Raw genomic sequence first — 27,754 nt, 5'->3', positions numbered from 1 at the left:
CAGAGACTGGGAATAGGGGAGTGTGCATTTGCCCCTTCTGGGGTGTTCATTAACAAGTTCCAATCACTAAGACTGCTGAAAATAACACTTGAACCATTTGAGCAAACAAACTAGAGTTAAGTGCTGGCTGGAAAGTTTCCCTTTTTGTGTGTGTGTGTGCTACTGGGGATGGAAACCATGGGCATTTTTTCTTTTTTTTTTTTTTTTGTGGTACTGGGGTGGAACCCAGGGGCTTTTTTTTTTTTTTTTTTAACTCTGGGCTATACTCCCAGACCTATTTTATACTTTATTTGGAAATAGGGTCTCACTAAGTTGCTGAGAGCCTCACTAAGTAGCTGAGGCTGGCTTCAAACCTGTGCAGTCCTCCTGACTTGGCCTCCCAAATGCTGGGATTACAAGTGTGCGCCACCACGCCTGGCGAAACCATAGGCATTCTAACTCTGAGCTACAGCCCCATCTCTTTTTATTTATTTATTTGTTTGGTTTTTGAAATAGGGTCTTGCTAGGTTGTTGAGAGTCTCGCCATTGCTGAGGCTGATCTCAAACCTACAATCCTCTTTTTTATTTAAAAATTTCTTTGGTACTGGGGACTGAAGCCAGGGGCATTCTACCTCTGAACTATATATACCACAAGCCCTATTTTGAAGCAGGGTCATTTGGTTGGTAAGAGTTTCACTACGTGCTGAGGCTGTGCTTAAACCTGTGATCCTCCTGTCTCAGCCTCTAAAATACTGGGATTACAACTTGTGTCACCACGCCCAGTTTATGATCTTCTTTTCATAGCCTCCCAAGTACTAGGATTACAGACATGTGCCACCACCTCAGGCTGTTTCCATTTTTGAAATGTTCCAAAGGCTGGGGAGAGCCAAAACAAATATAGTCATTGAACTCACCCTCACCTAGTACTCAAGCCTGAAGAAATATGTCTTACTATAGTGCCTAATCAGTGAAAACAGATACACCTTGTCGTTGAGCTATCAGAAACATTTAATTGGAAACAAAAGCAAAACATGTTTATAAAGCACTTTGCTACAGATTCCTTTTCAGATCTGGCTGGAGATGCAAGTCCTTGTGCACTCAAGGTATGTATGTACTAGGAGCTGTGCATGTACTAACCCCAAATGCAGTCGTAATGGTAACATGCAAACCAGATTTAGATCTCTCAATATCTACAAAACTGTTCAGTGCTAGAAAGCAAGGGGTCCTGTCCATGACTACCTTTCTGATCTAAAACTTTCTAGTATTTACAAGCATTACTATCTCATGAACTTTTCTATTAAGATTTTATTAATTATTTTTTTTTTATTTTTTATTTTTTTGGTGGTACTGGGGTTCCTGGAAGCCCTTCTACCTCTGGGCTACACTGCCAGACCTATTTTTATATTTTTATTTAGAAACAGGGTCTCCTAAACCAGCGCGCGCGGCTGGCTTCGAACCTGCGCGATCCTCCTGTCTCCGCCTCCCAAGCGCGGGGATTACAAGCGTGCGCCACCACGCCCGGCTTAAGATTTTATTAATTATTAAGACTTGGGAAGAGGGTCTCTTACTTTTTTAAGATGAGATAAAAGAACAGAAGTACAAGCTCAGTGCGAGGTTGGGAAGTCCTTTAAGGCTGTGACTTCTTGCAGCCCTCAGAGTGTTCGTTCCATCTGTCAAATGTCTATGCTGGCACAGAAGAGCTATTTTGAGTGTTGGTGCTATTGTGATTAGGGCAGAGCAGCTGGAAAGGGTGGTATTTTTAGCTCTCAGCTAGACCCAGGGTGTTGAATCAGAAGGCATTAACCTGCAAACACTCCTGTTAACAGAGCCTTCACAACTGGAAGGAAATGTAAAGGCCAGGGCACTCCAGACTCGGTGCAGGGCAAGGGAGAGCTAGAAAGGATTAGTGCAGGAAGTGGTCTTGCAAGATTAGCAGTGAAGAAATTAATTCCTGGAAGAAATGAATTGGCCGGTTCTCTCTACACTGTATGTGCTCTGCTGCCAGAGAGAAATTTCACTGGAAAAACAAGTCACTGGTATTTGGAGCACCCACGGCAGGTAGACTGACATGAGGCCGTGGCAGAACTGGTTAAAGCTAAGCTGATCAAAGGACATGGCCTCACCTGGGGAAAGGCCAGACATGGCCTCTTTAGCAAAATCACAACCACCAACTACAACAACGACTCCAAACTCTAACCTGGAAGCAGAGGGATCTTTTCTTTTTGTTAATTTTGGCAGGCCAGAATAAACCTCTCGTTCACCCAAACTTCAATTTTTCTTTTATGAAAGAGTATGCCCTTTTTACACTGGACCTCTAAAACCAAATCTGCTTTCCAATTACTATGGCTGTTCTCTGCTCTCACTAGGCCAGATTTTCCGAGTTCATGTTTGAGGAATGATGGTGTTCCATAAGATGCTAGGAAGAAGCACTTCAGGTGGTTGTGGTGGTGCTCGCCTGCAATCCAGTGCTTGGGAGGCTGGGACAGGAGGATTGCAGGTTGAGTACAGCCTCAGCAACTAAGTGAGACCTTGCTTCCAAAAAATAAAACAAGACTTAGGGGTGTAGCTCAGGAGTAGAATGTCCCTGGGTTCGATCCCCAGTACTAATAAGATAAAATGGGGCTTGGGGATATTGCTCAGAGACAGAATGCCCCTAGGTCAATCCCCAGTACCACACGCACACAAAAAAAATTAAAGAGCATTTAGTGACTTTATATCCTTAATCCAATTTAATCAACCCTGAGCTAAACAGGTTTCTTCAATGAAGATTTTCTTAGACCTTTTAGTGTATAAATGAGCAATGGCAACTTCTAAGAGAGGCCTATCATATGCTTTATTTCTCAACTTTAACAGACACAGAACCTGGGACAAATGCTCTCAAGAACTTATGATTTGAAATGTTGCTGCTAGACCAGTTGCCACAGGGGATTAGTTAACCCAGTGCCTTGTCTCCTCCTAGTGGGTACAGAGCTGCTTCCCCAATGGGATCGACTCTGGTTCTCACTACTGGCTACTATGGGTTCTGTACCTAAAGAACAGATTCTTCAGCAGAAAGCTGCCCAACCTCCTGTGCTCACCCAATGAAGTTTTTGGTAATGACCAGTATGCCTCAGAGATACAGATAACATTGTCATCTACTTAAGAGTATGGCACAAAATGGAGGGAATCAACTGGCTAATTATTTTGATAGAAGTCAGAGCAGACTCCCCGGTTAAGGAGACTGTAGATAATCCTTATCAGAGAAAAACTTCTGTCTGTAGTTTCCATACTCATAAGATGCCAGCCTGTCTTTTATGTCTGTGGGTTCAAGTAGGGATTCAGCCTCCTGAATGTCTCTGCAAAGGCCTTTTGGACCATCCCATTTAAAAGAGACATCACAGAAAGAAGCTGATCACTATCCAGGTGAATTTCAAAGGCTGTACATGAATAGATTTTTCTGAACACAGAAGATGAATACAACACAGACTCAAAAAGCTAAAATTAAAAATATTGGAAACGAGAAGGCAGTGTTTTCTTTCTTTTTTCCTTCTTTCTGTACTGCCATATTGCCTCCTTCCCCCAGTGCCCTGCTCTAACTGCTAATGGAGGGCAGCAGTGTTGAAAACCCCTATGAGAACCACCAATGTGCGGAGGAGGAAATGATGGGTAAGTAAGGAAAGGAGGTTAACGATGAAGCACCGAGATTCGCTTTTATTCAAACTCAGAAAGTCTTACACTAACTGAGGGGGTGGGCAGGCTGGCACAAAGTGCAGGACTCTGAACAGTACTGGGCTCCTTACACTGCAAAGGGGTATGCCAATGTAACAAAGCTCTAGGGAGTGACAGCTGCTATTGTTTCTCTTCTTGGGTTACCCCTTCTTATGTTCCACTATAGTAATAAAATTAACTGCAAACTGGGGTGGTGGTCCATGCCTCTAATACCAAGTATTGGCATGTAGCACCACATCCGGCCACTCTAGTCCATTTCTTAAAACTGTTATCTTGTAAGTATTCTAGTAATGAGATCAAAACATTCCAACTAGCAGGGCATGGTGGCACATGCCTGTAATCCCAGTACTTGGGAGGCTGGGATAAAAGGATCGCCAGGTTGAGGTCAGTCTCAGCAATTTAGCAGGGTTCCTCAGCAACTTAGTGAGACCCTGTTTCAAAATAAAATAGGGCTGGCATGTAACTTGAAGTAGAACGCCTCTGAGTTCAATCTCCAGTAACAAATAACAGACAGACAAACACCCTAACTTTGTAAAGAGATGTTTGCAAAGTAATATATCTAACACATTCTCACTAGAAATAGGTCAGATATGGAAAGAAGAGGTAGGTAAAGGAAAGATAAAACTTTCAAATATCTAATTGATTTACTAAGATGAAAATGAATTACTTACCAGCATTTAAATGACATTCCTTAATCTGAAACTGGAGTTCATTTTCATTGGGAATATCCTTCCATGTGGCAAGGAAAACCTGGCGTTCTGTATGGGGAAGCAGAGGGAAGGGTGGATGTACACAATCCGTTAGCATTCTGATTTGTTATTTTTTATTTTTTTGGTACTGGGGATTAACCCAGGAACATTCTACTTCTGAGCTATTACTATTTTATTTATTTGGAAACAGGGTCTTGTCAGGTTGCTCAGAGCCTCACTAAGTTGCTGGGGCTATCACCAAAGCTGTGACCCTCCTGTCTCAGCCTCCCAAGCACTGGGGCTCGGAGCACTCTGATCTCTGATGCCCTGCAACATTCCCTCTTTGGCATGCTGGTTCTTGCAATACGACTAGAAACTAGAGCCAAATTTTTGCTATGCACAGGAGTTACGTATTTGAGGCCAACCAATCCCTCATCAATAGCACTAAGATCCACTGGAAAGGAGTTTTACAATTAAGAATTCAGTTTTGACTCCCTTGTTTTCCTATTTGGGTGACACAGGGTAAGTCGTGTGACCTTTCTGAGCCTTAATTTCTTCATATATCATTACATCTATTCTGACTATCCGAGGAGCCGCTGTAAGGATCAATTAAGTGCCAACATAATTTAATGGGTACTAAGCTGTTTTTGTTGGATGATGGTTTCATCAGGAAGAGCAGAAAGAAATGTCAGTAGCCACAAGATGAATTTTTGTCTTGAGGCAATATGAACTTAGTACAGGGTCAAATGCTAAACATACACATATTACTCATTGCATCATCAAGAAAACTCTGTTTTGCAAACTTGGAAAGTGAAACAGAGAAGCTAAGCATGCCGTTCATAGTCACACAGCTAACCAATGCAGAGCTAAGATTCAAATCCACATCTACCTGTCTCCAAACTCTTACACTGCAATCTTGGAGTGTAGATCTGACTGGACTGTCCAGAGCATGGACACTGTGATTCAGAGAATAATGCAGAGCAAGAACAGTGACTTAGGAAAATAAACAACGAGCAGTTATTAGGGCTTTAGAATATCTTTATCCCATTTTTAGTCCCACCCCCTCAAATAAAAAAGCCTTGTACTTGTAGGGGCAAAGGTATATTTAGCAGGACAGGAGGATGTACTTACCCATTTTGCCATCTTCTACAAAAAGCACATTGAGTGGGATGAGGCAGCTGAAGTAGAAGACATCAATATTGTTTTTAACAGCCACCTGCCAGGAAAGCAACGAGAGAAGATGAGGGCACCACAAGAGGCCAGGTAGGTGGGAAGGACACTGTGTCTAGAAACCTCCCTCCCTGGCTCCTTCCACCTTCAGCAGAGCAGGCCTCCCCAAATCAAGACATGCCAGCCTACATGCTGCAAAGCACCTCCTTATTTACTCCACTGTCATAGAACTGTGACGTCCCACAACTCTACCTCTATCCAGGAAGGCTACCCTCACGGCACAACTTCTATACCCAGAGTAATCTAGTTACTTATTTTTTGTTTCTATGATTATTAAAAAATTATTTTTTGCCAGGTACAGTGGGGTACTCTTGTAATCCCAGTGACTCAGGAGGCTGAGGCAGGAGGATCACAAATAAGACCAGCTGGACAACTTGGGGAGACTCTGGCTTAAAATAAAAAAAGGGCTGGGAAGGTAGGTCAGTGGTAGAGGGCCCCTGGGTTCCATCCTGTGCATGTGTGTGTGTGTGTGTGTGTGTGTGTGTGTGTGTGTGTGTCTGTAAGATACATGTATCTTACACACCACCACCAGCAACAACAACAACAACAATTTTTTAGTTGAAAGTTTCTTTTTTTGTGGTACTGGGGGATTGAACCTATGGGCATTCTACCTCCAAGCTATACCCCCAGTCTATTTTTTTATTTTAATTCTTTATTTTGAAACAGGGTCTCACTAAATGGGGAGGGCTCCATTAAATAGCTGAGAACCTGGATCCTCTGATCTCCACCTCCCGAAAGCTGGGATTACTAGCATGCACCACCACACCTGGCTTAGCATACTGTTTTTTAAAACACTATTAAAGCTGGGCGTGGTGGTGCACATTTGTAATCCCTGTGCTTGGGAGGCTTAGACAGGAGGATCACACAGGTTTGAAGGCAGCCTCAGCTACTTAGTGAGGCTCTCAGCAACTCAGTGAGACCCTGTTTCCAAATAAAACATAAAATAGGTCTGGGAGTATAGCCCAGAGCTAGAAAGCCTCTGGGTTCCACTCCAGTACCACACACACACACACACACACACACACACACACACACAAAAAAAAAAAAAAAAAAAAAAAAAAAAAAAAAAAAAAAAAAAAAAAGCTACTCCAGCCGGCATTTAAGTCGGGCATGTGGTGCATGTTTGTAACCCTGGTACTTGAGAGGCTGAGACAGGAGGATTACAGGTACGAAGTCAGCCTCAGCTACTTAGTAAGGCCTTCCACAACTTAGAGAGACCATGTTTCAAAATGAAGAGTAAAAAATAGGGATGGGGATGTGTCTTTGGAGGTAGAATACCCCTGGATTCAATTCCCAGTATCACCCCCCCAAAAAAGCTACTCAAGGTGTTTTTATTTGAGATAAGACTGATTGGCATTTATATTCAGAAACAGGCAAATGACACTGCAGCACATTATAAGATGCAGAGGTGCGAAGGAGAGAGAGAAGGGGACTGCTCTAAATCATCCCCTCCCACTGCTTTCCTCATTAGTGACTGTCACACCTATGCTCTTGGCACTGTAGGAAAACATTTCTCTGGCAAGTTCTGTGATCAGTAACCACACCTATTGCTCTAAATAAATAAGTAAAGGGGAAAAGTGCTTGTCTAGTACCACTTCTCTCTTTCCTTTTATGGCAAATGTCTACATTTCAACAGTACACGTATCCCTTCACCAAAATGTCGGCTATGAGATCTATCTTATCTCTGAAGTGCTTGGAGTCCTTTTACATTCATTATCAAGTCACCTTCCTGACTTAAATAGCACCTTTACTTCCTCCTCCGTAAATGTCTGATTATATCTCCTTGACAGTCTTTCTAATCTCTCTCTCAGGAGAATCCCTCCAGTTATGTTCCTTATAACTTGTGCTTTTAACTTTTCAATTACCAAGCCCAGGAGTTTCTGACATATATCACACAGCCTGATGGCCAAGGTGCTGAGGTAGAAGGATTCTCAGAAAGATCGAGCCTGGTAGATTAAAGCAGAGTAACTTGTTAGGAAAGAGAGGCTTTAGATACTCTTTTTTTTGTTTTTTTTTTTTTTAAATGTGCGGTATTAGGGATGGAATATTCTACCTTTGAGATATATCCCCAGGCCTATTTTATTCTATTATTTTGAAACAGGATCTCACGAAGTTGCTGAAGCTGGCTGTGAACCTATGATCCTCCTGTCTCAGCCTCCCAAGTATAGAGATTGTAAAGCGTGCACCACTACATCTGGCTTTAGACATTTTTTTAACATGTTGGAACACTGCTTTCAAAGATTTATCCCTGCTGTTGCTTCTGGAACTGAGGATATTTTAATTTGTTTGGCACTCAGCAGATGAATTAGAACTTTTTTTTCCCTATTTTTGTGGTAGTGGGGATAGAATCCAGGGGCATTTTATCTTTGAGCTATACCCCCAGCCCTCTTTTACTTACTGTTTTAAAATAGGGCCTTACTAAGGAGAACTCTTATTTTTCTTTTCTTTTTGTTGCGGTACTGGGGATAGAACCCAGGGGCATTCTACTTCTGAGTGACACCCCTAGCCCTATTTTTTATTCTTTATTTTAAAACAGAGTCTTACTGAATTGCAAAGGGACTCACTAAGTAGCTGAGGCTGGCTTTGAACCTGTGTAATCCTCCTGTCTCAGCCTTCCAAATGCTGGTATTACACGCATGTGCCACCATGCCCGGTGAGAACTCTTGTTTCAATAAGGGACCAAGAAGGTCTTTGCCAGGCTCTGTAAAGAGTGTCTGAAGTCAAAACTGGGGAAGTGAGGTGGGCTAGCGATGGGTCACATTAGGATCTCCTATAAAATGCAGTGGCTGTGCTTACTACCATCTTTGAATATAAAGCAATCATATCTCACAATATGTCATCGTTCAAACATTTTTTCCAGTACTGAAGATTGAGTTCAGGGGATCTTGATTTACCACTGAGCTATACCCCAATCCATCCATCCGTTCATCCTCCTTTTCTTTTTTCTTTGTTGTTCTTTCTTTTTAGTACAGGGCATTCTACCTCTGAGCTACATTCCTAGCCCTATTTTTTATGCTTTATGTTGAAACAGGGTCTTACTAAGTTGCAGAGGGCCTCGCTAAGTAGCTGAGGCTGGCCACGAACCTGCAATCCTCCTGTTTCTGCTTCTGAAGTACCAGGATTACAATCTTGTGTCACTACGCCCAGATCCTTTATTCTTATTTTGATAGAAGGTCTTGATAAGCTGTCCAGGCTGACCTCAAACTTGTGATCCTTCTGCCTGGGCCTCCTGAGTAGATGGTATTACAGGCATGGCTCAGCACACCCTGCAACACTTATTAATATTTACTATGTCCTAAGCATCTGAGATATAAGGAGAGATACACAAAATACCCAATCCTTGTTTCCCAGGGCCTAGTGGTTCTTAACCCAAGAGTTAGAGTCATCTGAACCAGTCTTTCAAAACAGACACCATGGACCCACTCTGTATGAAAGAACTGCAATTTCTAAATCTGTGCATTTGGGGGAATGTACCTAGGGAAGATGAGCCAGATTATTATTTCAGAACAATGTCTAAAAAAGCCCCAATGAGCCCATAAACACCTGTTCTTCCAAGGGAACCATTATTCCAACTGGAGGCCCTTAAAAGAAAGGCTCGAAGCACTCCTCTAGCCAGTGATGCCAAACCAGCTGTCTTCTGGATCCTTTTTTTTTTTTTTTACTTGCTGGGCTTGACCTAAGGAACATCAACCACTAGCCACATTCCCAGCTCTTTTTATTTTGAAACAAGATTTTCACCAAGTTGCCTAGGGTTTCCTCTAAATTGTGATCTTCCTGCCTCAAACTCTTGGGTTACTAGTATTATAGGCATATACTGCTGTGTCTGGCCCTTCTGGACCCTTTGACAAACTGATGAAAGCTAGGAACCCTCCTGCTGAAAAATACACCTGCAACATTCTGACATATAATTGCAGGGTTTTCAGGATACCCTGAAGTCTGCCTTAGGACTTCTCTAGAACAACTTTCTGAGACATTTACTCCTAACCAGAGGCAGTGGACACAGGTGTTCAGAGCATCATCCTAGGAAGCACCACACTGACTTTGAACTTTGACTCCAACACTTGCTAGCTGTGTGACTTTGGGCAGGTTGTACTCATGTCGTGTGCTGTCTGTAAAAGATAAACCACAAAAGCACTGAATCCATGGCATTGTTCAAAGGATAGAGGCATGGACAGCAGTGCCTGACTCTCAGTAAGCACTAGAGCTAGTGTTTATTTCACAAAGAAAAACCCTTTCTGCAGCCACCATCTCCTGTTCTACCTTTTTTTCCTGAGAACTTTTTATAATTAAGCATAATCACACTAGACTTATTTGAAATCTTACATGCGCTAAAATGTAGTAAAACTATTTTGCTAGAAACAGATTGTGTGGGGGGGAGAGAGAGTGAGTGAGTGAGTGTGTGTGTGTGTGTGTGTGTGTGTGTGTGTGTGTGTGTGTTACTGGGGACTAAACCCAGGGTCACAGTATTTCTTTTTTTCTTTTTTCTTTGTATTGGAGGTGGAACCCAGGGGCATTCTACCTTCAAGCTACACCCAGCCCTATTTTTTATTCATTATTTTGAAACAGGGTCTGAGTTGCAAAGGGCCTCGCTAAGTAGTAGCTGAGGCTGTCCACAAACCATGATCCTCATGTCTCAGCCTCCCAAATGCTGGGATTACAAGCCTGCACCACCACGCCCAACTCTCAGGATCACAGTATTTCTGAGCTACACCCCCACTCTTTTTTTTTTTTTTTTTATATTGAAACAGGGTCTCATCAGGCATGGTGGCACATGCCTATCATCCCAGGGAGGCTGAGAGAGAAGAACTGCAGATTTAAGACTAGCCTCAGCAACAGCCAGACTCAGCAACCTAGAAAGACCTTGTTTCAAAACAAAAATAAAAAAAGAGAGCTGGGATTCTAGCATGGAGGTAGAGTGCCCTGGGCTCAATCATCAGTATCACACACGCACACCTCAACAAGACAAAATCAAACAAAAAATCAGGAAAGGAAAGGAACAAAAAGAAAAAATAAAACAGCATCTAGCTAAGTTGCTGAGGCTGTCACAGAACCTGTGATCCTCCTGTATCAGCCTTCTAAGTACTAGGATTAGGTGTGTATGCCACTATGCCTGGCTAGAATTTCTTTTTTTTAGGAGCTACCAGCAAGCTGGGCATGGTGGCACATGCTTGTAATCTCAGCATTCAGGAGGCTGAGACAGGAGGATCGAGGACAGCCTCAGCTACTTAGTGAGGCCCTTTGCAATTCAGTGAGACCCTGTTTCAAAAGCAAGAATAAGCTGGGCATGGTGGCGCACGCTTGTAATCCCTGCACTTGGGAGGCGGAGACAGGAGGATCATGCAGGTTCAAAGCCAGCTGCGCTGGCTTACAAGACCCTGTTTCCAAATAAAAAAGTATAAAAATAGGTCTGGGAGTGTAACCCGAGGCAGAAAGGTTTCCAGGAACCCTAGTACCACCAAAAAAAAAAAAAAAAAAAAAAAAAAGAGTAAAATATAGGGCTGAGGTATAGTGCCCCTGGGTTCCATCCCTAGTACTGAGGGGGGAAAAAAAAGCTACTGGCAGAATTGTTAGTTAATGATTCTTCTTACTACTGTGCCTCGGTAAAATATCATGTCTCTTAGGGTCAAATGCATAGGTCACTCATTGGGAAGCATTTCATCTCTTTGATGTCAGCTTTCAACATCTGTACTTTTTGCAGCTTTTGAACGTTTGCTCTTGCCCAGAACTGTACTCATTTCAAGAGTACAAGGCTCCCTTGGATCTATCTGACTCCTGCCCACTTCTCCAGGCTGTTTCTTCACTTCAACAATAGTAAGATTCCTTCTTGTCCCCTAATACTGAAGCACACAGCTCCGTGCCTTTCTTACATGTTGTTGTTGTTCTTTCTGCTTAACATCCTTCTTAAGCTTTCATTGTCTAGAAAATGCCTATTTAATCTTAAGATTCAGTTCAGTCTTGAAATTTGTGTGTGTGTGTGTGGGGGGGGGGTACTGGGGTTCCTGGAAGCCCTTCTACCTCCGGGCTAGGGCTACACCCCCAGACCTATTTTACACTTTTTTATTTGGAAACAGGGTCTCTTAAGCCAGCACGGCTGGCTTTAAACCTGCGCGATCTTCCTGTCTCCACCTCCCAAGCGCGGGGATTACAAGCGTGCGCCACCACGCCCGGCCAGTCTTGAAATTTTTATGAAAGTTCTAAACCTCCTCATGGCACCCAAGGCACACAGTTCTATTAGAGCACAGAATAACTGTTTACATCAGGCCCACTCAGTGCAATGACCTCTGTCACTGGCTGGCTTTCATCTTCATTAGCATACTGCCTGGCTCCAGGAACGTTTGTTGCATAAAATGAAAAATGGTGAGCAAATGGAATAAACCACTTCCTCAACTTCATGCTGGCCTCTACCTCATTCAGAGGCACATGATCTCACTAGTAGCATTGCTCACCAGGCATATGGATTCTCAATGAGGCAGGGAGAGGGGGACAGGACTGATATGAGAGTTTTAATTTGGTTTCAAATCACTGAGCTAAAATAACATCTACACACTAAGGAGAAACAACATAGGTAGTGCATCATAATCCAAAGAATGCTGTATTCTCCAAGGATATGCCAATCATTCTTTGGATGGTTAGGCAACATCCCCCCCAAAAAAGGGGAAAAACACAGTATGAAGCCAGTTCAATGCAATCCTGATTTTACCTATTCTTAAATAGAATTGAATCAGCCTTAAAGCAGAGGAGGAGGAATTGAGGGAAGGGTATTCCTTGGTATGTATGTATGCATGCATGCGTGCATGCATTTTTGTGGTACTGGCGATGGAACCTAGGGGTATTCTACCTCCAAGCTACACCCCAGCCCTCTTTTTTATTCTTTATTTTTTTGAGACAGGGTCTCACTGGGTTGCAAAAGGCCTCATTAAGTAGTAGTTGAGGCTGTCTGCAAACGGTGATCCTCTTGTCTCAGCCTCCCAAATGCTGGGATTACAAGTGTGTGCCACCACACCAGGCTTTTTTATTTTAAAATTCACACTCTTCCAATACATTCAGAAAAGGAAGACATAATTCAGAAAAGCTAGAGAATTATTTTCCAAGAATTTTAACATCATATGTAGTTTGCCTATGGTAATAATTACATATAGATCCAACTCTCTACTGAATAGCTTTATTTTGATAATTAACATATCTCAAAAGGTAACAGGTCCAAAACTAACTTCTTGATCTTTCTCCCCACCCCCAAGTAGAACTTCTACTGCAAAGCCTTTTAATGTCTCCCTATTTTGCATGTCTCTATCCATCTCTCACAACTATTTCTTCACAACATTTAGCTTTCTCAGTCTATTCTCAACACAGCAGCCACAATGATCTCATAATGTAGGTCAGCTCATAAATACCTCTTGGCTCAAACCTCCAATGACTTCCCATCTCACTTGGAACAAAAACAAAGTAAGCAACTGCCTATGACCTGAGCTCTATCGCCTCTCGCGTCGTGTGCTGCTCCTCCCCATCCTTGCTAGTTCCACTCAGCCACAGGCACCTGCTGCTACGCCCTACGCATCCCAGGCACGCTCCTATTCGTGGCTGTTTTCATTGGCTGTTTCTTCTGTCTGGAATGCTCTTCCCACACAATGCATGGACTACTCCCCTGCCTCCTTTATGTCTTTTGCTTTAATCAAATACTATCCCCTCAAGCAGGTCTTCCATGACCAATATAAAATTGCATCACCTAATCTCCAACCCTAAAAATCCATATCTCAGTTGTATTATTTTTTACATTGTCCTCACTGCCATCCACCATACTTTTCTTGTCCCCTCCACCTCAGTACTGGGGATAAAACCCAGGGGCAGTCTACATCCGAGTGACACCCCAGCCCTATTTTTTATTCCTTATTTCGAAACAGGGTCTCACTGAGTTGCAAAAAGCCAAAGTAGTAGGTGAGGCTGGCTGCGAACCTGCACAATCCCCTGTCTCAGCCTCCCAAATGCTGGGATTACAAGCATGTACCACCACACCCGACTCATACTTTTCTTTTTTTCACTTATTTGTTGGTTTACTGTTTATCCCAATGGAGCATATCCTACTTCCCAGCAGAATATAAAATTCCACAAAAGAAGGGATTTTTTTTTTTTTCTATTTATCACAGGATTGTAGGTTTCTAGAATAGTGACTGGCAGAAAGCAAGAACTGAATCGGAATGATTATAAAATATACTTCTCAAGGTTTTTGATCTTTGAGTTTAGACAAGATGTGAACTTAGTTTAAAGGTTTTATTTATTTATTTTGTGGTACTGGGGATGGAATGCAAGAGCATTCTACCTCCGAACTATACCCCCAGCCCTATTTTTTATTCTTTTTTCTTTTTTTTTTTGGCAGTACTGGAAATGGAACCCAGAGGCATTCTACCTCTGAGGTACACCCCAACCCTATTTTTTAGTCTTTATTTTGAAACAGGGTCTTACTGAATTGCAAACAGCCTCACCTAAGTAGCTGAGGCTGGCGGCGAACCTGCAATCCTCCTGTCTCAGCCTCCCAAATGCTGGGATCACAAGCGTGTGCCACCACACCTGGCAGTGTAAAGGTTTTAAAAGGATAGCACTTCTGCCAGGCATGGTGGTGCATGTTTGTAATCTCAGCATTTGGGAGGTTGAGACAGGAGAATCACAATTCGCGGCAAGCCTCAGCTACTTAATGAGGACCTTTGCAACTCATTAAGACCCTGTTTCAAAATAAAGAATAAAAAATAGGGCTAGGGGTATAGGTCAGAGGTAGAATGCCCCTGGGTTCCATCCCCAGTACCCCTCCCCCCCACAAATTGTATCCATGTTTTAATATGAAGATGTGTTTTTCCTTTTACCTCTGAGTTAAACTAATGTTTTAGAAAAACAGGCTATTGTGAATTTTTTAACTTCAAGTATTCCTAGCATGGTAGGTCATAACCAATTTTTGGTTCTTAAAATTGAGTAGTTTGAACTGGCAAAATATATTTAGAAGATTCACTGTGCTTGCTTGCTCCTTCGCTCCTTCCTTCCTTCCCTCCCTCCCTCCCTCCCTCCCTTCCTTCCTTCCTTCCTTCCTTCCTTCCTTCCTTCCTTCCTTCCTCTTTCTTTTATACTGGGGATTGAACCCAAGGGCATTCTATCTCTGAGCTCTACCCCTGGTCCTACACACCCTATATTATTTTTTGTTCTGAAAAAGGGTCTTGCTAGGTTGCTGAGAGTCTTGCTACATTGCGGAGGGGAGGCTCCCTCCTCAATCATGTGATCCTCCAGTCTCAGCCTCCCAAGCACTCAGATTACAGGTGTGTACTACCACGGCCCCAGCTTCACTGTACATCTCTCAAGCAGTAATGACTACCTCCTGTTTTAGTTTTATGTACATATCGTGTAACAATATGTAAAATACATCTTACTGTAAACTGCAGTTAAGAAGACATAAAGCCGGGTGTGGGCACATGCCTGTATTCCTATACTTGGGAGGCTGAAACAAGACGACTGCAGGTTCAAGACCAGCCTCAACAGTTAGTGAGACTCTTTCAACAACAACAAAAAAAGGGGTGGGCATGTAGCCTGGAGGTAGAATGCACAGTACCAAAAGAGAAAAAAGAAAAGCCACAATATTCATGTACCAAATTACAAATGGGGAGGAAATGGGCTCAGTAAGCAAAAGGACACAAAGTCCACCTCAGCTCCGGCTTTGAAGGCACCCAAAGCAGGTCGCACATGGCACCAAGAACCAGGCTGCCAAATCCTGTTCCTCTGGGACACCATGTGTGGCCGTAAGAACTGTTAACTTGCCTCTCAGGGACATCAATAACATCAGCAAATAGAAATGGCTAGAAGGCATGGTAAGACACAAAAGCAGGCTAAAAATGCTTAATAATAATAATGTTTTTTTTTTTTTTTAACAGTTACTTTCAGTGGCTGCTGGGGAAAGAGCAGCCTGTCAGCTTCAGCCTGTACCCAGCAATTAGTTTCTTTCCATAGTATAGGAAGACTGCTGCAGGAGCTGCAGCCTCTTTATGGTGACACAGCTGGAGATGAACGGGGTAAATTAATATTCTAACCTTGTTCCAGTGTACTCAAAAGTACTATAAAAAGGTCTGTGATAAACTCAGCCCGAACTCCGGCAAATGAGGCCTCTCACCATAGGTAACCAAAGGAGGAGCCACCACACGAGAGACCAAGTCAAGCAGTGCAGGGCTCACCTTTGAGATTGTATCATCTGCTCTTCCGTGACGTCACTTGTGACCTTTCCAAGTCTCTGAAGAATATTTTTTCTTTTATTCTTCCTCTCCATTTAGCTTTTGGAAAGATTATTTGCAGGCTGGTCCAAGTTAGGACCAGGCAGTGACGCCAACCATCTCCAGTTCTCTGAGGAATGATGATTCAGATGTGTTTTTTAAGCACCACACAACCTAGTCAACAGCTCCTAGGGGAATGGCTCTGAGTGACAGGTTTTTAATGGCACCGACTCCAACTGTGTGATATGTCAGCAGATTTGAGCAGAAGTGGCCCTTTCTGCTGGAGTTAAATTGACCTGCACCCCTGCAATCCTACGAAATGCCAGACATGTCTTCCACCTCAAGTTTAAATATCATCTTCCATTTCAAACCCACAAACTAATGAATTATCTGGGAATTTTCAGATAACGCCAAGAAGTCTGTCTATAACGTTTGACTATACCTGAGTACAGTTAAAAATACAGACCAAGTAGTCATGAAACCCTCAAAAAAATCCATTTACTTTCCTTCTGAACATCTTTAGTTCATTCCACAGCCAAGATTTAAACAAGAACCCTCTTTCTATATTCTTTTTTAGTCCACCCAATAGATCAGGTGGATTACATGACAGCTAAACAGCCCTCAAATAGTACCAACTTATTATTCACCCTAAAGAAAAAACGTACTTGTTTATTCTCAGGACATTGTTTATTGTTAAGAGCATTAGAGCATATAGATAGTAGAACCCTCTATAGAGAAAATCTGGTAAGTTCCTCTCCTGAGAGACAACGGTTCCATGTCCCTGGGCTAACAGTCTCTGTGTGTGAGGGAATAATGCACTTGGGGATTTCAAGGTGTGTGTGTGTGTGTGTGTGTGTGTGTGTGTGTGTGTGTGTGAGAGAGAGAGAGAGAGAGAGAGAGAGAGAGAGAGAGAGAGAGAGAGAGAGAGAGAGATAGATATTTGTACTGGGGATTGAAGCCAAGGGCATTCTAACCTCTGAGCTACATTCTCAGCCAGCCATTGTACCTATCTTTATTTATTATTTATTTTTTTGCAGGTCTGGGGGTGGAACCCAGGGGCATTTGAACTTTGAACTACACCCATGCCCTATTTTTTGTTCTTTACTTTGAAACAGGGTCTAAGTTGAGGAGGGCCTCACTAAGTAGCTGAGGCTGTCTGTGAACCACAATCTTCCTGTCTCAGCCTCCCAATCTATATATACTTATTGTTGAAAATAGGTGTCCCTAAGTTGCTGAGGCTGGCCTCAAACCTGCAATCTTCCTATCTCAGCTTCTCAAGCACTGGGATTACAGGTATGTGCCGCCATGCCCGGCTCAAATTTCAGTATTTATTTATTTATTTTTGTGGTGCTGGGGATGGAACCAAGGGACATTCTACCTCTGAGCTACACTCCTAGCCCTATTTTTTATTCTTTATTTTGAAACAGGATCTCGCTGAATTGCAAAGGACCTAAGTTGCTGAGGCTGGCTGAGAACCTTGATCCTCCTGTCTCAGCTTCTAAAATGCTGGGATTATAAGCATGTGCCACCATGCCCGGCTTAAATTTCAATATTTAAATAGCTTTCAGAATCAGAAAGAAAAGCTCTAAATCATCCCCAGGTGATTTCTAAAACTCTAGGTCTTCTGGTAGCACATATAATTACTGGGCTTTAAAAACTCAATGAGAAGCTGGGTGTAGTGTCAGCTTCACCAGCATCACTAACTTGGCGAGGCCCTCAGCAACTTAGCAAGACCCTGTTCCAAAAATAAAATAAGGCTGAGGGAATAGCTCAGAGGTAGAATGTCCCTGGGTTCAATCCCCAACACCACAACAAACAAATAAACAAACCAACCCCAGAAAACCCCCAATTGGCTTCCTCTGGTCTCACTGTAAAATGGGCTTGCTTAGGTCCATTTACTGTCAAGCAACTGAATGATTTTAGTTTTCCCTGAGGCTCCAGGACATTTAAACTTCATTCACTCTCAGTTTGAAGTCCAGATTTACTCTCAGATTATTAACCAAAATAGTCTTAGGCTCTTGGGACATAGTTTAATAAAACTTTTCATGTTGGCAGTTTGTATTTATTTTAGAAGCACAGAGAAATCAGTCAGTGACAAAAAGTTTCCCAAATATTAGAAGAGTAACAGGTTTCATTTTCCTGATAATCTCTAATCTTGGAAAGAGGGTGCTATGATCTTCTCATTGCTAATATGACCGAGTTTAAAAAGCAATGGCTTCTAATATTTGCTCTACCTACCTGAAAGAAAATGGTTTGTAACTGTAGTTCTCAGGTTAAACTGGGACTAGGACCATTCCCACCCAGGGAAAGAGTACTAAGTAAGGAGACAGACTGCAAGGCCACTGAGAAACAGATAGGGATACGGTACGCTTAGATGAAAAGCTGGGCTTGGTTCAGGAACTTTATGAGTATTATGCTTGTAAATACTTTCTTAAATGAAAACAAAAAGTTCATTCAATGACAAGTATTTTTTAATCATCTACTGTGTGCCTGGCATTGAAGATATTATCAGTGGGGAAAAAAATATGGATAAAAACTACTGTCCATGGCAGAGCACTTGTCTAGCACGCATGAGGCCCTGTGGGGTTCGATCCCTAGTATCACAAAACAAAACCAACTCCCTCCCCAAAATCCCATGCTGCCTTTACAGAGTACTCTAGTGAGAGGGGGCAGGAGGTAATTAATAAGAAAACTGGATATTATTTAAAATGTATATAGGTACGCCGGGCATGGTGGCGCACGCTTGTAATCCCTGCGCTTGGGAAGCGGAGACAGGAGGATCGCGCAGGTTCAAAGCTAGCTATGCTGGCTTAAGAGACCCTGTTTCAAAATAAAAAATAGGTCTGGGAGTGTAGCCTGGAGGTAGAAGGGCTTCCAGGAACCCCAGTACCATCAAAAACAAACAAACAAAATAATATAAAAATAAAAAAAATAAAAAGTATATAGGAGAAAAAAAAAAGTGTAGGACAGTTGGGTGTACCGAGAGAGAGTGGAGGCTTTACTAAAGAGGTATTACTTTTTAGATGAGATTGGTGGCACATGCCTGTAATCCCAGCACTTGGGAGGCTGAGGTAGGAGGACCACAGGTTTGAGGACAGAATCAGCAACATAGTGTGACTCTTAACAACCTAGTAAGACACTGTTTCCAAAAACAGATAAATAAAAAAGGACTGGGGTATAGCTCAAAGGTAGAATGTTCTTGGGTCCAATCCCCAGTACTATAAAATCAAGATGGTACAATTTTAGCAAAGACCTGAAAGAAGTAAGCACGCCATGCAGATATGGAGACTGGCGACAGCACATTCCAGATGAGGAGCACGCTGCTCTGCAGTCACAGCAACAGTGGAGAAAAGCGAGCAGTAGGTAAGCCAGTAAGATGGGAAAGATCACATAGGCCTTGCAGACCACTGCTAGACTTTGGCTTCTGCATGCAGACAGTTGTTAATGCTCTAGAATGGTGGTGTCGTCTGAGGATAACAGGTCAGCAGTCTACTGAGCAACTTTCACAACTTTCTTAAGACCATGCCATGTCAGCTGTATGCAGCTGTATGCTTCATTAAAACCAGGGTCAAGGGAATGCTGCAAAGGTACACTGCTTCTGTTCCTGCTCCAGGTCTCTTCCTCATGGTTTAAGTTTTATATGTCAGGCAAAATAAACCAGACTCTTAGAGCAAATGTCTATGTGACCTCTTCCGGTCAATACATGACATACTTGTGCTACTATATTGACAACGCAGTGACTATCCAGAAACTTTTATTACAAGCTTCTAGTTCTCCCTTTCTCTAAAAGCCTACAACAAAATTACTCTAGTTTCAGTTGCCAGAAATAGCCAGTAGTCATTACATAAGCCTTTCAGCCTGCCTGAAAGTTGCCCAAACCCTAGGATTTTCCTTAAACAGGTTCTGCAAAGCCTATATGTAATGGTCTGGACTGAGAATGTCCCTACCCTCACAGAAACAACGTGGCACTGTCCAGGCAGGGCATGGTTGCAAAGGAGGCCAGGATGTGGCCTTGGAATCACAATGGTCCGTCCTCCCTTTGCTCCTCTCTTGCTTCTGGCCGCTGTGCTGTGTGCGTGCAGCCTTCCTCTCTCCCTTTCTCTGCTTCCCACGCCACACCACGCCCCAAGTGCACAAACCCGGCCTCACATGGACTCACCCCCAAACTTCCAAATAGATTTGAGCAAATAAATCCTCCTTCCTCTAAGGTGTACAGTCATCGTTTTGGGATTGTAGCAGTGAGAATGTTGACTGAAACACCATATAAGCGGTAGAAAACAAGAACAAAAGACCCCCAAAGCATTCAAAGACACCAATCTTCTTCCCTTTAGCTATGTGTGCCCTGCAAGACTGATTGAGGTGCCCCTAGTTGTAGCTACTACATCTCAGAATCCCATTCACGTTAATATTTGGGGGCAGGAAGGAAGGGAATCATGAACTGTTTGCTTTACAGTTAATTTTTATTTTTTTGGTGGTACTGGGGGTGGAACCCAGGGGCTTTTCTACCTCCGGGCTATACTCCCAGACCTATTTTATATTTTATTTGGAAACAGGGTCTCACTAAGTTACTGAGAGCCTCACTAAGTAGCTGAGGATGGCTTGGAACCTGTGCGATCGTCCTGTCTCAGCCTCCCAAGAGTGGGGATTACAAGCATGCGCCACCACGCCCAGCTACAATTAAATTTTAAAACACACTTAACATATATATACTGCACTGAATCACAAGATAGAGTAGGCAGGACTAGTAAACTACCAGTTAACTTGGTATTCCACACTCTAGTTTAGCATGTTAGAGAAGGCCTAGAGGGAGCACAATAAAGAACACACATTAGAAATAGCATAACAAGCTCAGATTATCTAGCTGCAGGCTAGAAATCAAACAGACTCACAGCTATGTACTGCCTGGAATATTATTCAACCTCACATGAACAAAAAGGAGGACATGAGGCTGTCAAGATGGCTGAACAGATGGGCAGGTCATGGAGCGTAGATGCTCAATCTGGGTAGTCCACTAGGGAAGGAGGTCATATGTAGAAGAGACAGAAATTATTGTCAGGAACATGTTGTGAACCATTTGGGAAGTTTTTTTGTTTGTTTGTTTGTTTTGGGTGGTCCCAGGGATTGAATACAGGGGCATTCTACCTCCGAGCTACACCCCCAACCCCTCTCTTCTTTGTTTTCAAACAGGTTCTTCAGGGTCTCAGAAGGTTGCCAAGTCTGGTCTTGATCCTCCAATCCTCCTGTCTCAGCCTCTCAAATACTGGAATCAAAGGTGTGTGCCACCATGCCCAGCTTGAAATTTTGAAATGGGAAGCTTAGTGGTTTTGCATTCTGAGTGTTTGTTTGTTTTTGTGGTACTAGGTATTTACACCAGGGACATTCTACCTCCAAGCCATTCCCCCAGCCCTATTTTTTATTCTTTATTTTGAACAGGGTCTCACTAAATTGTGGAGAGCCTCACTAAGTAGCTGAGGCTGGCTGAGAACTGCGATCCTCCTGTCTCAGGTATTTTGAGTATTTGCCCTCCAATTCCTTCAATGGTTCCTGGAAACAAAGGCTGTCACCAAACCAATAACCACCATCCGCTTACATGCTTTTCAAAACTGACCGAATAGGTAATATTTTCCTTAGTCTCCAAATCGTAATTGATTCTAATTATATTTACCAGCATCTCTATTTCTAACTGGGTTTTTTCTTAAACTTACAATTGATATCTATACAAATGCCTTTCCCTACCCATAGGCTTTCCTGAAGTGGAATAAAAGAAAAAATTAATTCAGACTAAGTATATTTTTATTATAGTCTCACCTGATAACTGATTTTCAGGTCCTGTGTGCCTTGATTTAAAAAGAAACTTGTTTCTGTAAGCTCCAAAAATATAGAATTAGGATCTACTGATAGAATCTATAGGAAGCCATTTTTTAGTTCAAATGAGTAACTTTTAAAAAGTTTAAAGAAGGCAAAACAGGCCATTTGAGGACTGTAAACCACTGGTAGATTCCAAGACATCAACTACTGCCAACACAGGGCAAATTCTGTTAGAAACAGAAAGGATTTGAGACAGATAATATTAAAAGTCTTTCTGGTCAGCCTTTGCAACCATATAAGGTTACATTCTTTACATGTGCATGTTTACACAGCACAAAGTATTTCAAAAGTTTTCATTTTTTTGGTGGTCTCAGGGACCAAATTCAAGGTTTGGCAAGTGCTTTATAACTGAGTTGCATTACGTGCTGAGGCTGTCCTCAAACCTGTGATCCTCCCATCTACAGCCTTTTAATCTCTTGAAACAAAGAGTTGCTAAATTGTCTAGGCTGGCCTTAAACTTGGCATTCTCCTAAGTCGGGCATGATGGCACATGCTTGTAATCTCAGTATTTGGGAGGCCGAGACAGGAGGATTATAGATTTGTGGCCAGCTTCAGCTACTTAGTGAGGCCTTCTGTTTCAAAATAAAGGATAAAAAATAGGGTTGGGGGTGTAGCTTAAGGTAGAATGCCCCTGGGTTCCATCTCCAGCACCACAAAAACAAAAACAAACAACAACAAAAACTTGGCATTCTCCTGCCTCACCTCTGGAGTAGCTGGGATAACAGGTGTGTACTACCACAGGCCACAGGCTCATTTTATGAGGAATTAGCGTGGGTGACTTGAGAACTGAGTTCTGAGTTTCAGAAACAATTGTATTCTGCTACTGAGGACAGATTTTTTTCATCTATTGAACAAGCTCTACTTATCAAAATAAGGATTTTTTTTTAAGCGCTGGGGATCAAAACCAGGGCTTTGTGCATTTTGTGCACGCTGGGTAAGTGCTCTAACACTGAGCTACACCCACAGCCCAGCTAGAATTCTTGTGCACATCTTCTGTGTGGTCATTCAAGCAGGGTAATTGCTATTAATAGAAATATCCCTAAAAAAGGAAAGAGTCCAGAAACCAGTAGGTGAATGCTGGCTATAGAAAGACAAAAAGCTGCTTATAATAGAATCATGTATATCTTTTTCTTTTTTGGGGATGCAGTGCTAGAAATAACACCCAGGGCCTGGTACTTGCTAGGCAATGGTTCTACCACTGAATGATACCCCAAGACTGAATAATCTTGGTGGTGGTGGTGGTTTTATTATTATTATCATTATTTTTAAGGTTGATACCCAGGGGCATTCTACATTCGAGCTACACCCCCAGCCCTATTTTTTATTCTTTATTTTGAAACAAGGTCTCACTGAGTTGTTGAGGGCCTAAGTAGTTGAGGCTGGTTATAAACCTGCAATTTTCCTGCCTTAGCCTCCCAAGTACTGGAATTAAACTGTGCACTACCATACTGCTTCAATCTTGGTTATTTTGACAAAGATAAGCAATATCAAGGAAATTTAGTAAAAAAGGAATGTCTAGTATAGAAGATACTACATTTCTTATATGAAATTAAAGAATACGTAGTACTGACATGACGTAAATAATGCATCAAACTTAAGGCAACAGCCACAGAAAGTAATTTTCTATTTTTTGGTAAATATTTTAATCTTTCATAATTAAGAATCCTTTTAACTCCATATTACTTGTGAATAGTCTAAGTCTATAGGTACTATGTGCAGCACTGGATCTATCTGGCTTGAAATCTCTACACAGTTCCCGTAATAGTCGCCATTTAAGGCCACAAATGTACGCAAGCAACACTGTGGTCTCACAAAGGTAATCGCGGTTTGCATCCTTCAGTGTGGATCTTGGAAGACCAAAGGAAGCTTTAACACTCAGCTTGTTTGGATTGCACCACAGCCGAGAAAAGTCAGCAAATGCCAGGCTGCTTTGCTTCATTTGATGGAAGCTGCTGAAAAGGTCTTCCGTTTGGAAGCAGTTAAGAGTTTTTCTGGTACAATAGCTACAGCTGTGGGCTTTCTGAGTGTGAATGGACATATGTAAGACACGAAATATCAGGGACAGGCACCATCTGCAACTGACTGTCTCACAGGCTGGACTGCAATGTAGGAGTGACAAAGAAACAGAATTTCCTCAGGGCTATACACTAGCAAAAAACCTTTTTGGCTGACAAAGATCTAAAAAATAAAATAAACAGGGCTGGAAGAAAGGTTGTGTCCTTCATAGGTAGTGTTTTTAGCACTTTCTGTGAATCAATGAATATAGCCTTATTTTAGTAGAGACATTCAAAGAAAAAAAAATTTAAGGACTATATTTCTTTAGCCTAACATTCAGAGCCTTTTACTCAACAGGTTTAAAAGATAAAAATATAATAAAAATTATGCACAGAATAGGGCCAATTCTTTATCTTAAAGTTTCTTTATAAAATAGTATAGAAAGGAGGAAAGAAAGTTTTTTGTTTTGTTTTGTTTTTTGTGGTACGAGGGCCTGACCTCTAAGCTGCACCTCCAGCACTATTTTATTTTGTATTTGGAAACAGAGTCTCACTAAGTTGAGGAGGGCCTCACTAAGATGCTGAGGCTGGCCATGAACCAGCTATCCACCTGTCTAAGCCTTCCAATTACTGAAATTATGGGTGTATGCCACCATACCTGGCTATGAATTTCTTTTAGTATACTTGAGAAGTTATATGGCAACCATGCTCAGCAAAAAAATAAAAAAGATTTTTAAGAAGGTACTATCAGTTCTCCAGGCTACGATAATAGATTAAAAAATCACATTAAGTTTCCTTTCTTCTGAAAGAAATTCTACCATAATTTAATGAAAACTAAAAAAATTTAAAGTCATAAATTCATAAAGACAAGAAGGAAAAAGATACCACAACAACAAAATCTTAGTAGCTGGAAAACAGATGGATTAGCAATACCACCACACAATTCTCAAAGGCTTAGGACTGGTAGCACTTCTGGAATTGTATGGGGTAGGAACATTAAAAGAAAGAGGACTGAGACTGGAGATGTAGCTTACCCAGTATGTGCAAGCCCTGCGTTCAATTCTCAGCGACTACCCCTATTCAAAAAGGGGTAAGTGTTGAGGATGCCATAAGGGTTTCAGATCCACAATCCGATTCATACTACAAGGCACTACACCTGAGCCTTCCACCCATGTATAAAAATTAAGATTAATTACTGTAGAGGATAAAGTAGAAAGGACTTAGAGGTGGATGCCAGACACAGTTGAGGGGTGGTAGATGAAGTGAATTTATGCAGAGTGACTGTTAAAATTCTCCAGCCTTTCTTCCTGACTTAGCTCCCAGAAGGATGGCACAGAACCTTCATATTCCAGACAGGAAACTCTAGGACAATTTTTAAAAGAATCAAGCCAGTCCATGTACAAAGACATGTAGGACTCCAGCTGCCCATGGTGATGGGCAAGTGGAGCTCCTACCCTGGGCCTCAGAGTTCAGAAGGCCACATTCCGATTCTCTCTGGCCTGCTCCCAACCTATGGCTACAGACTCCACAGGGTCAGACATGCCCAGCCAGAGCACAGAGTTCCCTGGACAGACAACGCCACCAATGCTGCTTCTAGAGCCCACTTGAGGTTCTTCTACTGGTCAGTTTTCCTGAGGGTGAGTAAGCACATCTCTTTAGACACGAGGGTTGGCCAAGGGGCGGAGGTGGGATAAAGAAGGGAAAAGGCCATAAACAGGGTTCTCCAGTTGTATTAGTGAGTGAAAAGATGAGCAAAATTTGGCAAAAAACAAAAACAAAGGAAATCCTAGAACTAAAAAGCATACTATGTGAAATAAAAAATATACCAGATGGGTTTACCAGAAGGTTGTTGTCTACAGAAGAGTGAGTGTACTTGAAGACAGATCGGTAGGAATTATCCAATCTGAAGAAAACAAAGCAAAACAAAAGCCACAGCCTCAGTGAGCTCAGAGAGGATACCAAATGGTCTAAAATATATGTGTGAGATTTCCAGATGGAAAGAAGAGATATAATAGAGGAGGGGGGAAAAATTAAAGAATTAATGAAAGAATTTCCCCAAACTTTGGGAAAACTATCAACATACAGATCCTAACTCAGTGGGCCCTAAGACAAGTAAATATACTATAGCATAGAAGGCTTATGTGATATCAACCCATCATCATACATGTATTTTATCGATCCAAACAAACAGAAATAATAAAACAAAAGACAAGATATTAATAGAAACACTAGAGTAAGGTGTAATGGCATACACCTATTGTACTAGTACTTGGGAGGCTGAGACAGGAGGTCTCAGGTTTAAGAATGGCCTCAGCCATTCTGGTGAGACTCTCAGTAACCTAGAGACCATGTTTCAAAACAAACAAACAAACAACAACAAAATAAAAACCACTAACTGGATATTTAAAGTTACGGAAGCCAGGTGTGGTGGCGCACACTTGTAATCCCAGTACTTGGTAGGGTGAGAAAGGAGGATCTCAGGTTCGTGGACAGCCTCAGCTACCTAGGGAGGACCTTTTCAACTCAGTGAGAAACTGTTTCAAAATAATTAAAAATAGGGATGGGGGTGTAGCTTGGAGGTAGAATGCCCATGGGTTCCATCCTCAGTATCACAATAGGTAAGTAAATAAATAATTATAGAATTCTCAGTAACAATTTAAACTGTAAGAATAATTTTGCCTGTTAAGTTCCCAGTGAGGGCAAACTTGTGGTTAATTTTTAAAAAGAATCCTTCTGTTTTGACGACATATACTAAAATATGTACAGATGAAGTGATATAAATGTCTGGGATTTACTTCAAAATAACATGGAGTGGGCTGTGGAATGGAGACATAGATTATACAAGTTTCCATTGAGAAAGAACAGGGCACAGGAAAGGATGAATCAGAATGGCTTAAGACTAAGTGAAAATTTCTTTTTTTTTTTTTTTTTTTTTTTTTTTGCGGGTCTGGGGATGGAACCCAGGGTCATTTGACCTCCGAGCTACACCTCCTGCCCTATTTTTTATTTTGAAACAGGGTCTCACTGAGTTGCAGAGGGGCTAAGTAGCCGAGGCTGTCCCTGATCCCTGATCCTCTGGTCTCAGCCTCCTGAATGCTGGGATTATAAGCATGTGCCACCACACCTGGCCGAAAAATTATTTCTAAACTAGAATTTTATACAAAAGCCATCAACTAAGTACAGAGTCAGAATAAAGAACACATTTTTTTTTTTAAAAAAAGGTGTAATCTCAAAAACTTTAAGAAGTGTGTCATCCAAATAGGGGAGCACACCAAGAAAAGATAAATAACAATAGACACCAACACAGGACAGAGGTGAAAGGAGTAAGCCCCAGGGAGTGCTGGGGAAACCCAGGATGGCAACTTTGCTCTATGTGATCACAACATCAGTGCAGACTGGTAAGGTTAAAAGAGTACAGCAAGGCAGTATGGTGGCGCACACCTGTAATCCCAGTACCTGGGAGACTGAGACAGAAGGGTCACAGGTTCAAGGACAGCCTCAGCAACATAGGGGGGCTCAGCAACCTGATGAGACCCTATTTCAAAATACAAGTTGAAAGGACTGGGGGGCGTAGCTCAGAGACTGAAAGCCCCTGGGTTCAATGCCCAGTAACAAACAAAGACTATGGTAGAAAGAAAAGGAAATGGTATTTTCTTTCTTTTCTTTTCTTTCTTTCTTTCTTTTTTTTTTTTTTCTTTTTCTTTTTTTGGTGGTACTGGGGGTAGAACCCAGAGGCTTTCTACCTCTGGTCTATGCTCCCAGACAATTTTATATTTTATTTGGAAACAGGGTCTCTCTAAATTGCTGAGAGCTTCACTCAGTAGCTGAGGCTGGTTTCAAACCTGTGCGATCCTCCTGTCTCAGCCTCCCAAGTGTGGGGATTACAAGCGTGTGCCACCACACCCGGCTTCTTCTTCTTTTTTTTTTTTTGCAGTACTGTGGATGGAACCCAGGGGGCACTGCACCTCCAAGCTACACCCCCAACTCTATTTTTTAGTCTCCTTATTTTTGAAATTGAGTCTCACTGACTTGTGAAGGGCCTCACTAA

The 27,754-nt window shown here is 42.1% G+C and overlaps 1 protein-coding gene across 2 annotated transcripts in view; it reads right to left on the bottom strand.

The window, feature by feature from the left end:
* Positions 1 to 27,754, bottom strand: part of AP2B1 (adaptor related protein complex 2 subunit beta 1) — a gene marked incomplete at both ends in the record, with an annotated part of 129,502 nt that overhangs the window by 9,966 nt on the left and 91,782 nt on the right. For both annotated transcript variants that reach the window (XM_080713694.1, XM_080713695.1), the window contains 2 exons: positions 4,359 to 4,445; positions 5,508 to 5,592. In XM_080713694.1, coding sequence (XP_080569820.1) covers positions 4,359 to 4,445; positions 5,508 to 5,592 — 172 coding nt within the window. The remainder of the gene's footprint in view (positions 1 to 4,358; positions 4,446 to 5,507; positions 5,593 to 27,754) is intronic.

Source organism: Muscardinus avellanarius (genome assembly GCF_963383645.1).
Source record: "Muscardinus avellanarius genome assembly, chromosome: 16".
NCBI lineage: Eukaryota > Metazoa > Chordata > Mammalia > Rodentia > Gliridae > Muscardinus > Muscardinus avellanarius.
Note: the sequence above shows the minus strand (reverse complement) of the source record. Positions and strands in the feature narration are given on the sequence as shown.